This window comes from Cervus canadensis, chromosome 21 (assembly GCF_019320065.1).
Source record: "Cervus canadensis isolate Bull #8, Minnesota chromosome 21, ASM1932006v1, whole genome shotgun sequence".
Lineage (NCBI taxonomy): Eukaryota > Metazoa > Chordata > Mammalia > Artiodactyla > Cervidae > Cervus > Cervus canadensis.
The window spans coordinates 9,194,983-9,209,244 of NC_057406.1; the positions used below are offsets into that span (position 1 = coordinate 9,194,983).

A 14,262-nucleotide genomic window follows, 5' to 3' on the forward strand; every position below is an offset into this window, starting at 1 on the left:
CTTTAGTTCTTCGCTTTCTGCAGTAAGTGTGGCCTATTAGTGTCAGGACACTAACAAGTTGCATTTGCTGTTTCGAATGACTAAAAGAAACTCTCCAGATAATACCGCTCTTCTAAATTTCTCCAAAATGAGAACTTCTGTTTATGCCCGACTCCTCAGGCCCACTTAAGACAACTATAAGTGAAGCCCCGCCTCCTCAATCTGTAAGCCACGCCTCTTTCCGTACAATCTCCCGTTGTAGGGCCCTTCAGTGTTGATTGACATCTTGGCTCACCAATAGGAAGTAAAAGTCCCGTAACGTCCGGTGAGGGGGCAGGACTTCCTCGCTGTTGCTAAGACACTCTTGTTTCGCTCCTTGACAACCCTGGCGGGGGTGCGCTCGCTGAGGCCTTAGCTCCGGCCCCCTCGGGAGCAGGTGAGGCCACGGGGTGCGGCGGGCAACTGGGCGGGGAGGGCCGGCCCGAAAGGGGGCCGGGAGGAATTGCGGGGCGGGCGGGGCCTCGCCCACCGCGGAGGCCCCACCTTAGCCTTCTGCCTGTTGGTCCCCAGTTTCAGATCCTCCCAACCCCCACCCCCCACCCCCCACCACCACTTCGGGGACCTGCGAGCTCTGTCGAGACAGTTTCGCCGTCGCTACTCTGCAGGCCCTTCAGCTTCACGTTCCCCCGTCCTCTCTAACCCGACTCCCCCTGCACCTTGATTCCCCATCGTTCGCAGAGTAACCCCCTCCTCCCGCGGCTGGGTGGGTGGTCGCCATCGCCTCCTTCCAGACCGCTTGAGTTGGACAGTTGACGACTGTCTGGGAGTCGAGGCTGGTCATTTCCCTCTTTGGGCCTCAGTTTCCCTATTTGTAAATGAGGTTGAAATGATCCCTAAGGTCTCTTTGACTCTGACGTTCCAGGATGTGATTCTTTGACCCAACTGTAGACTTCCCCGAGGACGTGATCCTCATGGGAAGTTTGAAGTGTAGTGAAAAGGACTTTGTTGTTGTTCAGTCGCTCAGTCTTGTCCTCCGACTCTTTGCGACCCCATGGACTGCAGCACACCAGGCTTCCCTGTCCTTCACGTCTCCTGGAGAAAAGGACTTGGCAAACTTAATTTGGATTCCCAGCTACAGGACCCTAGCAAGTTCTCTAATCTCCCTGGAGTCCAGCCTGAGTATATACAGAATTAGGATACTATAGCACATCTCCTCGGTGGATTCTGAGAATAATATGAACTTCCTTCCTTTGTCTCATATTTCCGTGCATTTCCCTCCCCCTGAGAATCACTCTGTTTCTCCATTTCACCCTCTAATTCACATCTCCAGCTCAGGTATTTCTCCTGGGCTTCCATGGTTAGTGAGACTTTGGGGGTGGGCGTTGGAATAGATATTGCTTTATTGATTGGACTTGACGGCTCCCCTCCTGCCCCTGGTAATCCATGATTCTGTGATCCTCTGCTCCTGAGGAGATACCTCCATTTGCATATCTCGCCAACAGATTAAACTCAGTAATTCAAACATCACAGCATCCCACATCTCTGTCTGTCCATCTGTTCTACCTGAATTCTCCTGTCTCTCTCAGTTAGATCACCATCCTTCTGGGGCATCATCTGCCCCTCTGCCCTGCTTATCCCACTTAGGCAGTGTTACATCTTTGGTTCTGCCTCTGCAAGGATCTCATAGTCTCTCCATGCCTGAAGCCATCATCCTGGTTCAAGTTTTTAATGCCTGTCACCCAGGCCATTGCTATAGCTTCCTAACTGGTGTTCCTACCCCCAGTATCTCCTCCTGTTAACCCAGTCCACCAGAGTAATTGTCAAAACACAGCCATGTCACCAGCCCCCAGGAGACCTCCAAAGGACTTCTCTTTCTCCACTAAAAATATCCATATTTCTTAAGCCTGGGTCTCAGGGCTCTTCTCCACATCCACAACCCACCACAGCCTCTTTCCCAGCATGCCTCCTCTCTTCTCCTTTGCCAGGTTCTGTCCTCTGGCCATATTGGACTGTTAGACTTTCCCATAAAACACTTTGAGCTTTCTGCTTCCACATCACTGTGTTTGTTCATCACTCTGCCTGGAATGTCTTCCTCACGTTGCCCATCAGTCAGGATTCCCACTCACCTTTTAAGGTCTGATTCAAATGCTGCCTTTGCCACCAAACTCTCACTGTCCTCTTCCCTGTCCTCTAGAATTCTCCTCTTTCCTCTAGTTCTGTGTCTGTCTGGTGGCATTCCTGTTCTCTGCCATGAACATAGTTAGTTCCTTGTGTATGTGTGTTGTTCCCTCATATTAGATTGCATGCTCCTTGAAAGCAGAGACTCTCTCTTGCTTATAGCAGAGCAGTTGAAAAAGCTTAGTCCTAAAATCATTTATGGCTGAGTGCATCCTGGCTCATTCATTTATTAGCTGGGTGGGAAGTCACTTTGCTTTGCTCAGCCTGAATGATCATCAGGGAAGTAGGGATAATAGTGTTCATCTGATGGAGTTCTTAGGGGGAGTAAATGAGATCCTCTACATAAAACACCCATCCTGTTGCCTTGCTTAAGGTCAGTGCTCAATAGATGTTATTGAAGGGATTTGATAGGGCCCCCCTTCCCAGGGGACAAATGAAATACAGTTTAATTAGAGTTTAGATATTTCTTGGGCTTCTGCCATGTGCCAGACACTGGAAACTGCTCTGGGGGTATCTACAGGAGAGCAAATCAAGTCCTTCATCCCCGGGAGATTGTCTGGACTCACGACGCACTGTTGAGTCGTGACTGGCTATGAGACATCACCGGTAATTAGTGATTATGAATGATTTTTTTAAAAAGTAACTCAGTGCTAATTCCAGTTTATTTTTGTGATAACATCATTCTTAGTCACTTACGTTCAAATCTGTTCTCTTGAGTAGGAAAGGGGGGAGTAGGTGTGAAAGGGAGGGGAGGTGGGGAAGGGGCGGGTAAGAGACTTAGTAATCCACTGTCTGTAGTAAGCAGCTGTTCCCCTGTGATGACTGTGATAGTTAATGCTATTTGTTGTACTTTGTATCTTGACTAAAGTGTTTGGATTGCATCCAAACTTGGGTATGTCCGTGAGGGAGTACCATGTGAGTCAGTATGGTTTATTACATCATCTTACACATAAAGAAAATGTCTTGATCTCTTATCTCTCCATCTCTCCATCTTTCTTTCCTTCCCTCTCCCTGGTTTAAGGCACATCAGTTTTCACCAGACCTAAGTGAAATTAAAAAAAATAAGGGGGATGTGAAAAACAAAAACAGAAACCCTTTGTGTACATGAAAAGTAACTGTCTTCTCGAGGACTGTTCTTTATCCTGCAATCATCTCTTTCTTACTCTTGAAACTTTCTTTTATAGTAGATGATGCATTTCAAACTGATGGTGAAACCTAGATGGTCCGTGTTGTTTCCTGACCTCCCCGATATCTTAGATGAATGCCTTCAAGTCCTCAGATTCCTTTCTCCTCACCTTACGAGCCTCACCTTTTGTTTGCCAGAAGGCGGAGGGTGGACTTGTCAGGGGAGGGCAGGAGGATGTTCGAGGTCTGGAGGGTGTGTGTAGCCTCACTACGGCTGGAACCAGCAGGCCTATGTGGGCAGGAGTCTGAACCGCCGGCTGCCAAGGATGGACATTGTTTGTGTTACTGTCTTGTTTCCTTCTTACTTGGGACAGGAGAGAAAGCGCAAAAGGTAGAGAAGAATAGATAAGGATTCCGATCCTGGCTGTGTCATTGCTGGCTGTGTCCCCCCAGGCCAGCCCCCAGACCTCTCTAAGGTGCCTTGTCTGAGAACTGTGAGCGGGTGCTGCCCGCACAGGTTGTTCTGGGATGAAATGAGACAGCAGGTGTGAACGCACCGTATCACTCCACCCCAGCCCCCCGGCCCAACTGTGTTTGCAGAATTCCCTGTGACTCCTTCCTGGCTCAGTACTAACAACACAGAGCGGGAGCTCAATGAGTGTTGGTCTGTTTGCCTGAGCATTTCACTGATTAGTTGGTTGGGATTCAAAGAAGGACGCTTCCTCCCACACCAGTAACAAAAGCTGACATGGACTGTGAAGTAGAGTCTGTTCTTAGACCCAGCTTCCAGATGAGAAAACTGAGGCCTGGAGAGGTAAACACTTATCCGAGACAGTCTGAGGTGTGAAGCCAGACCTTCCTGTGGAGGCTGTACTCACAACCATAAAGCTATGCTCCACACATGTCCTCCCATCTCTCCGATGCTGGAAAGAGGTCAAGGCGGCAAGCCGTGGTCTACGGACCAAGCTTGTTCCAGGTGCTGAGTGGCTGGAGGGGGTGGTGAGGGGCCTGCTAGCAGACCTTTTTGGCCTTGTTTCCCAGAATTCGTTCGTTTTTCCTTCGTCCTTCCCACATCCCCTAACCCACTTAAGGATTCTTCCCAAACATTTCAGAAGCAAAAGAATAAATGGTGACTGAGGTCAGTGCCCACAAAAGAACAAAGGACACAGGCTTTGACAAGATGATGAGATGAGGAGCCCAGCTCGTTGCCGAGGAGAAGCCTCGCGTCAGACACGGGCGAGGCTGCGTAAGGCTCCAGAAGGGCCCTTGGGTGAGAAGGAGAATAAAGGGCAGAGAGGGAGCAAGGCTGACGCTGGCTCTGTGTACCCAGACGGGCTCTGGGGAGAGTCAAGCTCTGCTACCCAACAGATTCGCATGCCCTGGCCGGGAGCACACTTAAATTATTAAAGGGCTCTCTTTTAGACCTGACGCAACTGCTTCCTGGCCTGGACCTGTCAGGCACACACTCGTTTGCATGGAAGATTGATAAGGTTATTAAAACTTGAGTTGTGCTATTTTGGGTAACATTCTTTCAGCAGGGTTTTAAAATCCGAGCTGAATGCCTATAGTTGTACCATAATGATACAATGTCATAAAAAATTCTACCTTTTTACATTTGGAGACACCTTGTCTATAACTGTTCCTTTTCATTCTGTCTCATCCCTTTTGGATCCCCAGAAGTGTGTGTAGAGGTTAGGAAAAGCCATTTGCAGTCACGATCCTTAATAAACGTGGCCGAATGATGTGGACGAAGTCCCGGCTGATAACATGGTGGTGGTTAGAGCAGCGTGATGCTGGGTGCAGAGGGCCCTACGGTTTCCAAACGCTCACATGCATATATACTTGGTGCTCACGACAGCTCCCTGAGAAGGAGAAAGTGGGATCATCCCACTTCGCAAAGGAGGACACCAAGGCTCAGGAGGTTAAATTACTTGCCTCAGGCTGCAAAGCAGGGAAGAGGGCAGAACTGCTTTCGGTTTCAGAGCTGGTACTCTAGCCTTAATGCCCTATCTTATAGTCTTGTACCTTCTCTTCTCTATCAGGTGATATCCCACCCCCCGAAAAAAAAAAAAAAAAAACTGTCCCAGTGGCTTTCCCACTTTGTTCCTGAAGAATCGGCTTTGATAACACCTCTGAAGTGTGGTTTCATCCAGGATTCCACGTGCCGAAGCAGAGTCCGAGCAGTGGTCACGGACTGTGAGGTCCCGGAGGGCAGACGTGTACACAGTTGCCTCTGAGTTCCCCTCCACGCTGGCACTTGTTAGCCCAGAGGCCGGATTGAATCGGATTGAAATATTCAGGTGGAAGGGGCCTAAAGCAGCCGCTTCAGTGTCATAAGTTGTTCCCACTTGAAAGTCTCGGGAGACAGCAAAGCTTACAAAGGATATAATCCTTCTACATCAGTGTAGCCCCCACCTTCTGTCACCCCTTGATGATGCTGGGGAGGAGGCGACAAAGTGGCCTTTACCAAAGACTGCAAGGAGGACGGGGGGAATGGGGCCTTAATAGGAACAAGAAAGGACAAGATGATTCACTGCCTTTGGTGAAATAAAGGAACTTAAGCAGAAAGTACAGTGAGATCGTACTTGGTCGTTTGCCAGCTTATATGTAGAGACAAACAGACACGGCTAATATCCGGGTGGTACAAATGCCCAGGATGGTGAGATAAGAGGAGCCGTCTGTCCGCTGGGAAACCAGAGCATACCCAGGCGATGGGGGGGAGGGGAGGCAGAGGGTGACGCCAGGCCTCCAGCTTCCCTCGAGGGAGCCGACCACATGGAGTAGTGCTGAGGATTTCTGCACCACCCAGAAAAAAATGTGCCCAGAAAGCTTAAGGCTTGACCAAACAAGGATCAAGTTAGCACTGGAAGGGGAGACACTGAAAGGGAAGCTCTAACGTTCCTCTCACTTCTGGGATCACGGGAGCCGTGCTAGTGGTCATGCCTCAGGGGGGAAGGTGTGTGGGCACCCACCTCGTGTGCCTGCTGTGAGGAGGGTGTTAGGATCACCTGTGCTGGAGACCATCCCGGGTCAGCCCCAGGTCTGCCGTTCAGTAGCTGAGTGACCTTCGGAGTAGTGACACCTCCCTCACATGCAGGACCTAACTCATGGGGTGGTTGGTGGCACAGGGCCAAGTAAATGCACATGGAGTCCTTGGAACAGTGTCTGGCCCGCGGGAGACCCAACTGATGTCACCCGTCATTACCTACCCGTTGGTTACTACGCTGGGCATCTTCAGGGTTTGGGGGCTGTGCAGTGAAAATTAATTTGGAAATGTGAGCGATGCTGGAATATTATAACATTATTTGGCTGTACTTGCATAGCAGCTCAGTCCTATCCAACTCTTTTCAACCCCATGGACTATAGCCCGCCAGGCTCCTCTTGTCTGTGGGACTCTCCAGGTAAGAACACTGGAGTGGGTTGCCATTTCCTCCTCCAGGGGATCATCTCAAGTCAGGGATCAAACCTGTGGCTCCTGCATTGAAGGCAGATTCTCTGCTACTGAGCCATCAGGGACACCCATTTGTCCAATAAGGACAGTTAAAAGGGGTTTAATGATGTGGTGGTTTGTTTTCATTTATATTAGTTGTACTTCTGAGATTAAAAGTTCTTTTAATTATAGGATAAATTGACTTGTAGGATAGAGAGAAACACTGAGTTTCAAGCTCTGCTTCCAGTCATTTAGGATCCAGGCCCATCTTTTAAGGAAGAGCCCCATCTGTTTTTCCGTAAGATTTGGAAAGAAAAAAGAAATCTACGCATGTGTATTAGGCTTTATAACTTTTCCATCATATCCTTGTGTGAATCTCCAGGGAGCCAGAGGGAGGGAAAGACAGTTTGCTGGGTATTTGCTGAGTGCCTACTACGTGCCTGGCATACGCCATCTCATTTGATTCTTGTAACAGCCCCACGAGGTAGACATGACCACCTTCATGTTACTGATGAGGAATCTGAGGCCCAAGACCACATAACTAGTGAGTGGAAGGACCAGGAACTAAGGCCTGAACCTCCCAGCTCCTGGGCCAGCCAGACAGGACAGGGCGGCCTGCGGGAGTGGACTAGGAGAGCCGGGCTGCCTGGCACACCATGGAGGGCACAGAGCATCACTGGTCACATTTCTCCTCTAGAGCCAGGACCTGTGGAAGGAGGCACTTGCTTGCCCATAAGCCCAGGACTGTTGAGCACAACCTGACATTTCACTTCCTGACCACTTCTGCCGAGAAGCAAGGATGATGTACATAGTGGCCTAGCAGAGAAGCCAAGTTCGTTAATTGCAAGCTGAAGGCTCTACCCTCGGCCTGGCCCGCAGTCAAGTATTTGTCTTGATAATGACAGTGTGGGCTTGCAGCATCGTATCAGCGTGTTCTTAACTGGGTCCCAGCATCTCGTGTTGACTCATCCTCCTGTCTCCAGACTTGCTGGCCATTTGGAAAAGGATGTGGAGGAGTTGAGACGGGGAGGTGTCAGATTGTTACTGAGACATTTCTAATTTGTGATGTATAGTTTTTAAGCCAACTCGTTTCTCCTGGTTTTCCCTGTTTTCTGCAGCACCCCTTGGGGAAAGACATTTTCTGCTTCCACCAAGCTGGCAGGGCCTGCTTCCTGAATCTCCTGGGTGTGTCTTAATTACCAGTCCCAGCACCTCCTGAAAACATCCCTCTCTCCTCCTGGTCACAGTGGAAGTATCATGGGAGAAACAGAAGGGAAGAAAGATGAGGCTGATTATAAACGACTGCAGACCTTCCCTCTGGTCAGGGTAAGGCCCAGGGGAGGGAGGCAGGTGGCCAGCAGGGCCCAAGAGCCCTAGAGAAAGAGGCAAGGGGGAGCTTGTCCGCTGCAGGATAGCATTGGGAGGAGGTTATGACGGGCTCTGCTGGCCAGTCTAGAGACCAAGAGGGCGCCTACAGTAATTCATTCTTTCATTCATCCATTCATTCATTCAACAATTATTTAGGCCACCTACTACATATTGGGCGCTGTTCTGGGCACTGTGGATATGGGAGTGAACAAGACAGAGGCCTGGCCCACGTGAAAAAAAGGTTTAAAGAACATAATTTCAGGTCACAAGTGCCCTGAAGAAAAATAAAGCAAAAGCAAGGAGCTGGAGAGTAAAGATTGGCTTCTGGAAAGGGTTCTCTGATCAGAGACCTGAATAAAGTCAGGGAGCACGCCTTGTGAGAGTCTGGAGAACATTCTCCAGGCAGGGGGAGCAGCAGGCATGGAAAACCCGAGCAGGCTCAGCGTCTGGGAGGCGCCGGAGGAAGGCCAGTGTGGCTGGAATAAGTGCTAAGGGAGGGGGCACAGGATGTAAGTGTCAGCCTGCCAGGCCTGGGGGCCACAGCATGCAATGGGGATCCCATCCTGACTTCAAAGGGAAACAGTAAAGAGCCTTCAGCAGAGGAGTAGGAGTCCAGTGATCTTTTTAATGTTTCTGAAAGAGCCCTCCAGCTGTTGGATGGAGAGTGGATTTTAGGGAACCCGAGGTGAAGGAGGGAGACCAACCAGGATGCTACTGCAGAGGCCCAGGGAGAGAGAGGGTGGCCGGGTCCAGGTCACGGAGCAGAGATGGCAAGACAGGGTAGGGTTCTCAACAGATGTTGACGGCAGAGCAGTAGAATTCAGCAGTGCACTGGATGCTGGGTGTGAGGGAAAGCAGGCCAAGGGTGACTGCCAGGGTTGGTTTTGTCCTGAGTGTGGGAGAGAAAACTGTGTCGGTTACCAAAAGGGGGAAGACGGAGGACTAGATTTGTGGGAGAACATCAAGCGTTATCTTTCAGACCTCTGAAGCTGGCAAGTAGGCAGTTGGACATAGGAATCCGGAGCCCCAAAAAAGAAGTTAAAGTAGGGGTGAACATGTGGGAACCCTGCCCGCATAGAAGGTGTCTGCACCCACAGAGCAGGGCGGGGCCCCTGGAGAGCAGGAGCTGGAGAAGAGGCGAGGGTGGAGACGGAGCCCAGGGGAGGAGGGCACCCAGAGAGGGCCAGGAAGAACAGCAGGGGGCCCTCAGCGCGGCCACACCATCTCTTCAGGATCTGAGCGAGTCAGCTGTGCCCTGAGGCTGCTGGTGAAGTGTCTCTGCGGCCGGCGTGCTCCTGCCTGGGCCAGCCGCCTTCCCCTGTATGTCGCTGGGATGCATTGGTTACACAGGGGCCCCGGGCGTAAGAGCCCACGAGGCCTCGCTCGGTTCCGTCAGCAGACGGGTCATCTCTCTGGGCTCTGCCCGTGCCTTAAGCTTGGGACGAGAGGCCAGCCCAGAAGACGGGTCACAGGCTGAGGCTCTGTCTGTCTGTCCCCGCCCCGCCTCCAGCACTCGGACATGCCGGAGGAGATGCGAGTGGAGACCATGGAGCTGTGCGTCACGGCCTGTGAGAAGTTCTCCAACAACAATGAGGTATTGCCATCAGTGTGGCCCCTCGTGCCTTGGGTGACCCCTGTGGCCCCAGTCCCCGCATCCAGCTATAGAGAGTGCCGCTGGGGCCAGGCTAAATCCTTCCTGGGAAGCATTCAGAGCGCGTGGAAGGCCGGTGAGGGCAGAAGCTGGTGCTATCTCGGGCACTGACCCAGTGCTAGAGGGAGAAGAGCCGGGGGACTTTCTGTGACGCACCTGTCCACGTGCCCCGTCTCAGGTGGGCTGCAAAATAGGTTACCTTTCCCCCTGGCTCCATCCCAGTGGAGAACAGAGGCCCGCCCAGGCATTCATTCATGTATCCATTCATCCATTCAGAAAAGATGTTAAACACCATCCCTGTGCCAGGCACTGTCCTAGGTGCTGGCAATACGACAGGTAGGCATCAACACAGGAAAAGCCATTCATCAGTCTGCTGGTGAACAAGAAGGAAGCCAGTGTGGTGGCAGCCTGTGGGGGAGGCCGACCCTGGCCACTGTGTACCCAGGCTTCAGGCCAGGCAGGCCCAAGCTCAAATCTCAGTCTCCAGCCCCTTGCTAGCTCTTTAACCTTGGACAGGCCAGTTCTCATCGCCCGGCCCCAGTTTCCCGGTCTGTGCCGGAGGCGAGGATGCTGCCTCCTCGCTGGGTGGTCCTGAGGACAGACGTTCTGAAATGATGTGGGTGAGGCGCCTGGCATGGCGGTGGGCGCGGCCAGCGCGCAGCAAGTGCTGGAGCCTGGGGCTTCACCCCGCGAAGGCCGGGCCTCCGCCCCTCCCCAGACCTCTTGAAAGAGCGAGCTCGGGAAGGACGGGGGGGGGGGGGGGGGGGCGCCGCTGCCGCAGCTGAGGAAGGCAAAGCCAGCTTCTCTCCCAGAGCCCACCAGATGCGCCAGGGAAAGCCTCTGTGCACCCTGAAGGTAGCCCTGAGTCTGCACCGTGATGATGGCAATCGCTGCATCCGCAGCGCGCACTTGGAGCGCGCACTCGGGGGCGCTGGCTCATTGAGGGCTGACAGCAGCCTTGTGGGCGCGGGCACCGGGGGCACAGCCCGAGCTCCAGCCGGAGGCCCCGTCTCAGGTCCAACGCCCCGCCCTGCCGCCTCACCCGTGTCTTCCGACGGCTGAGGTAGAACGTCCGGTTCGCCGTAGCTGTGTCGCGACCCCTGGTTAGGAGGGGCGGAAACCCTGTCTGAAGGTTCCGAGAGCCGAACAGCAGCCCCGAGGCTACAAGGCCTCTCTCCTGCTGACCCCTCTCCCCCCCAAGCTGCCCCCCACCCACCCGCCCCCGACGAGCCTGGTCTCATTGCAGAGCGCTGCCAAGATGATCAAAGAGACCATGGACAAGAAGTTCGGCTCCTCCTGGCACGTGGTGATCGGCGAAGGCTTCGGCTTTGAGATCACACACGAGGTGAAGAACCTCCTCTACCTGTACTTCGGGGGGACCCTGGCTGTGTGTGTCTGGAAATGCTCCTGACACACTGTCCCCCCGCCCTTCCCCGCCCCGCCCCCGCAGCCCTTTCCCCCGCCACCCCACCCCGCTGTTCCCTGGGAGGGGGGAGCAGCCACGGGCAGGTCCTGACCTTCCAGAGGAAGGCTGGGGGCTTTTCTTCCTTGTCCTGTGTTCCGTGTCCTGAGCCGCGCCCCGCGTGTGCATCCGCAACCATCTCACGCCGAGTCCCCGGGTGTGAGGGGGCAGCAGCGGGGGGCTGGGGGGTGTGACAGGGTCGAAGGAGGGGCGGGGGTGGCATTTTTTTCTCACAGGGACCTGCCAGCCCCCCACGCCTGCCCACACCCAGCACTGTGGGCAGGCGTCCGCCCGTCCTTATCTTGACGGGGCGTGTGCAGATGGCCTCGAGGGAGCCTCTCAGCTTAGGGGGTCACTAAGGGCTTCTCTCCTCGACTTCTGGAGAAGCAGTGAACCCCCACCCCCAGAAGCCCCTTTCCCCGCCTGGCCCCGGGCTGAACAAGCCGCCGCGTCTCGTCGGGCCCACAGCTCCACGGCCCCCTGGCTTTGGCATGAGGACCAAGCAGCCTGTCCCCGCCCCCGCTCCGTCCCGGCCCTCCCCCCACCTTGCCTCCACGTGTGCAGTTGGTAACCAGTGGCTGAGGGTGCGGGAACCACGTCTGCGCGGTTTCTGGAAGTGTCACTGACCTCCGGTGAGACGCCTGGGCCAGGAGCGCCCTCGCCGCGAGGCCTGCTTCAGCAGGGAAACCTGGCCTGCCACTTACTTCTCATCAGGGACCGCATGCCGATTTGTACTTCTTATCTCTGCTGGGTTTTCTATATTCTATTTGAGTGTGGGGAGAAGGGTTTTAGTAGAAGGGTGAATCCTATTTTACACAGCGGTCTTATTTATATATAAATGTCTTGGATTTTACAATTAAAATAACCAAAAACTGACCTTGATCTTATAGTCTCTTGGCGGGGCTGGGGAGCCAGGCTCAGTATTGCCAGGCTGTGCGGGGGTCCCAGGAACCTGGTGAGGCTGCTGGCGTCTCAGCGCCCAGGCCCTGCCCCTCCCCGTTCCCTCACGGTGCGGGCCCCGGGGTCACTGACTTAGGCACCCTGATGGCCAGACTGGGCCACTGTAAAGACGCTTTCAGTCTCACATCGTGTCGTCCCGTTCAGAGATGTTTCTTCAAGCAGCGCTGAGGGCCAGGGCCCCCGGGAGTGGGGACACCAAGACGGAGAAGCCACAGACCCCCCTCAGTGAGTTCGCGGTCTGTGGAGGAGGAACGCAGGAACCCAGTTGTTTCAACTGGACGTGAAAAGTGATGAAATAAAAGAAGGGTCTTCCCTGCTGGTCCAGCGGTTGAGAATCCGCGTGCCAGTGCAGGGGGCACGGGTTCAATCCCTGGCCTGGGAAGATCGCACATCCCGCGGAGCAGCTCAGCCTGTGCAACACAGCTGCGGAGCCTGCGCTCTGTAGAGCCCGTGGTCCGCAACGGGAGGAGCCAGCTCCACGGCTAGAGAGCAGCCCCCGCTCGCCGCAGCGAGAGAAACCCGTGCGCAGCGAGGAGGACCCGGGGCCACCAAAAATAAATTAAGTTTTTGAAAAAGAGAGGACGGGGCATGGTGGGGGTGGACGGAAGGCCTCCACGCCCAGCCTAGGGAGTGTCGGGGAGCCCCTGGCGGGGTGGGCCCTGAAAGCCAGCTCTCAAGGGAGAGAGGGCTTTTCCCCAGGGAGGAGGTGTTCCGGGCCAAGTGACGCTAGGAGTAGATACGTGGCGTGAGGGGCCGCCCTGCAGACCTGAGAAGCCCCCTCCCCCCAATCTGAGTCTCACCCCTAGAAATGCCAAGTCTGGGCAGACCTGGGCCAGCCTGCCCTGCCCCCAGCCTACCTTCCCTTCCTGAGATGGCTCACCAGAACGTCCAGGCCTGGCAGCCCTGGGCCCTGGCCCGGTCACAGCCTCCTAAGTCTTCGAGTCCATTTGTCGTGGAATCTGTCGACTGCTCTGCTGGCCGGCATCCCCTCCTTCCTCTAAGTTCTACGCAGAGACCCAGGCGGCTGACTAGGGAGGGGAGCACAGCGGACCACTGGTGAATTTCACAAGTGTTCGCTGAGTTGCTGCTGCACGTGGGGTCCTGAGAAAGAGAAGGAGGTCAGGGTCACTGCCCCAAGGCTGGTTATCTAGACCTAACTGGTCATCTGACCCTCTGGGACTTGTGGGGTGGGGGTTGGGGGGTGGAGGCAACTCCCTTACCTTGGACCTGCGCTGACCCGAGCCCTGGGCCACACCAGGTGCTGCGGGGGGTGGTTGGCAAGGCGTGCAGATGGGAATACAAGGAGGTGGGCGCTGAGGCCTGGAATAGCTACAGTTTATTAACTGCCGCCTTGGCAGCTGTTCTTGCCTCTAATCTGCCACACGTAGGTGCCACGAAGTAAGCCAGGCTCAGCCCGAATCCCAAGTGGTAGGGTGGCATCCGGGGAGTGTGGGCTCTGAGGTCCACAGGCCTGACTCCGGCCCAGCCCTGCTCTTCCTAACCTCGCTAGCCTCAGTGGCTTTGTCTGTAAAATGGGGATAAAACGCAGCAGCTCCTGAGGTTGCTGTGAGCCTCAGGCCTGCCCCCGGAGCAGATGGTGCCCCCCCCATGCACACTGTGTCCTTGGGGGTGCTGCGATCTCCCCACCTTGGAGATGGGAACCTGTCTGACACCCAGCTGCCACAAGGCAGGGGCTGGGTAGCAGGGCCCCATGGCAACCAAGACGGTGGGCACGCTGCCAAGGGGGCGAGAGGGCTGCCTTTGAAGCTGGCGGTGGGCCCCCTGGAGAAATCTTCTGGTGAATATTTAATGCTGTCTCGGAAGTGATGCGGAGAGGCTCCAGGATCCCGCTTAACCTACTTCCTGCGTCTCCCGAGAACAGAGCCTTTGGGGCAGGCAGGCGGTGTCCCCTGGGGTGGTGGGCGTCCCCAGCCAGCATCTCACCAGCCCCCAGCAGGTCTGACACAGCTGCAGGGGCAGGGCTTGTTAGTTCCTTGAGAAGAAGGAGCAGGGAACATCAATAATGTCCTTCAGATCCTCCCCCAAGTCTGGGAGGAGAATTGTTCAATTTTAGCCACAAGCCACCACCCTGTTCTATTTTCCTTTTGT

The 14,262-nt window shown here is 54.5% G+C and overlaps 1 protein-coding gene across 3 annotated transcripts; it reads left to right on the plus strand.

The window, feature by feature from the left end:
- Positions 1-311: 311 nt before the first annotated feature.
- Positions 312-12,069, plus strand: DNAL4 (dynein axonemal light chain 4). Of its 3 annotated transcripts, none has more exons than XM_043441475.1 (5): positions 312-415; positions 7,831-8,038; positions 9,591-9,674; positions 10,978-11,076; positions 11,601-12,069. In XM_043441475.1, the coding sequence occupies exons 2-5, from the start codon at positions 7,970-7,972 to the stop codon at positions 11,817-11,819; spliced, it is 471 nt and encodes a 156-aa protein (XP_043297410.1). In that variant the 5' UTR covers positions 312-415; positions 7,831-7,969; the 3' UTR covers positions 11,820-12,069. The 3 variants fall into 3 exon arrangements, with proteins under 3 accessions (XP_043297410.1, XP_043297412.1, XP_043297411.1); XM_043441477.1 differs by having other exon boundaries at positions 11,662-12,069; XM_043441476.1 differs by having other exon boundaries at positions 10,978-12,069.
- The last annotated feature ends 2,193 nt before the right edge of the window (positions 12,070-14,262 follow it).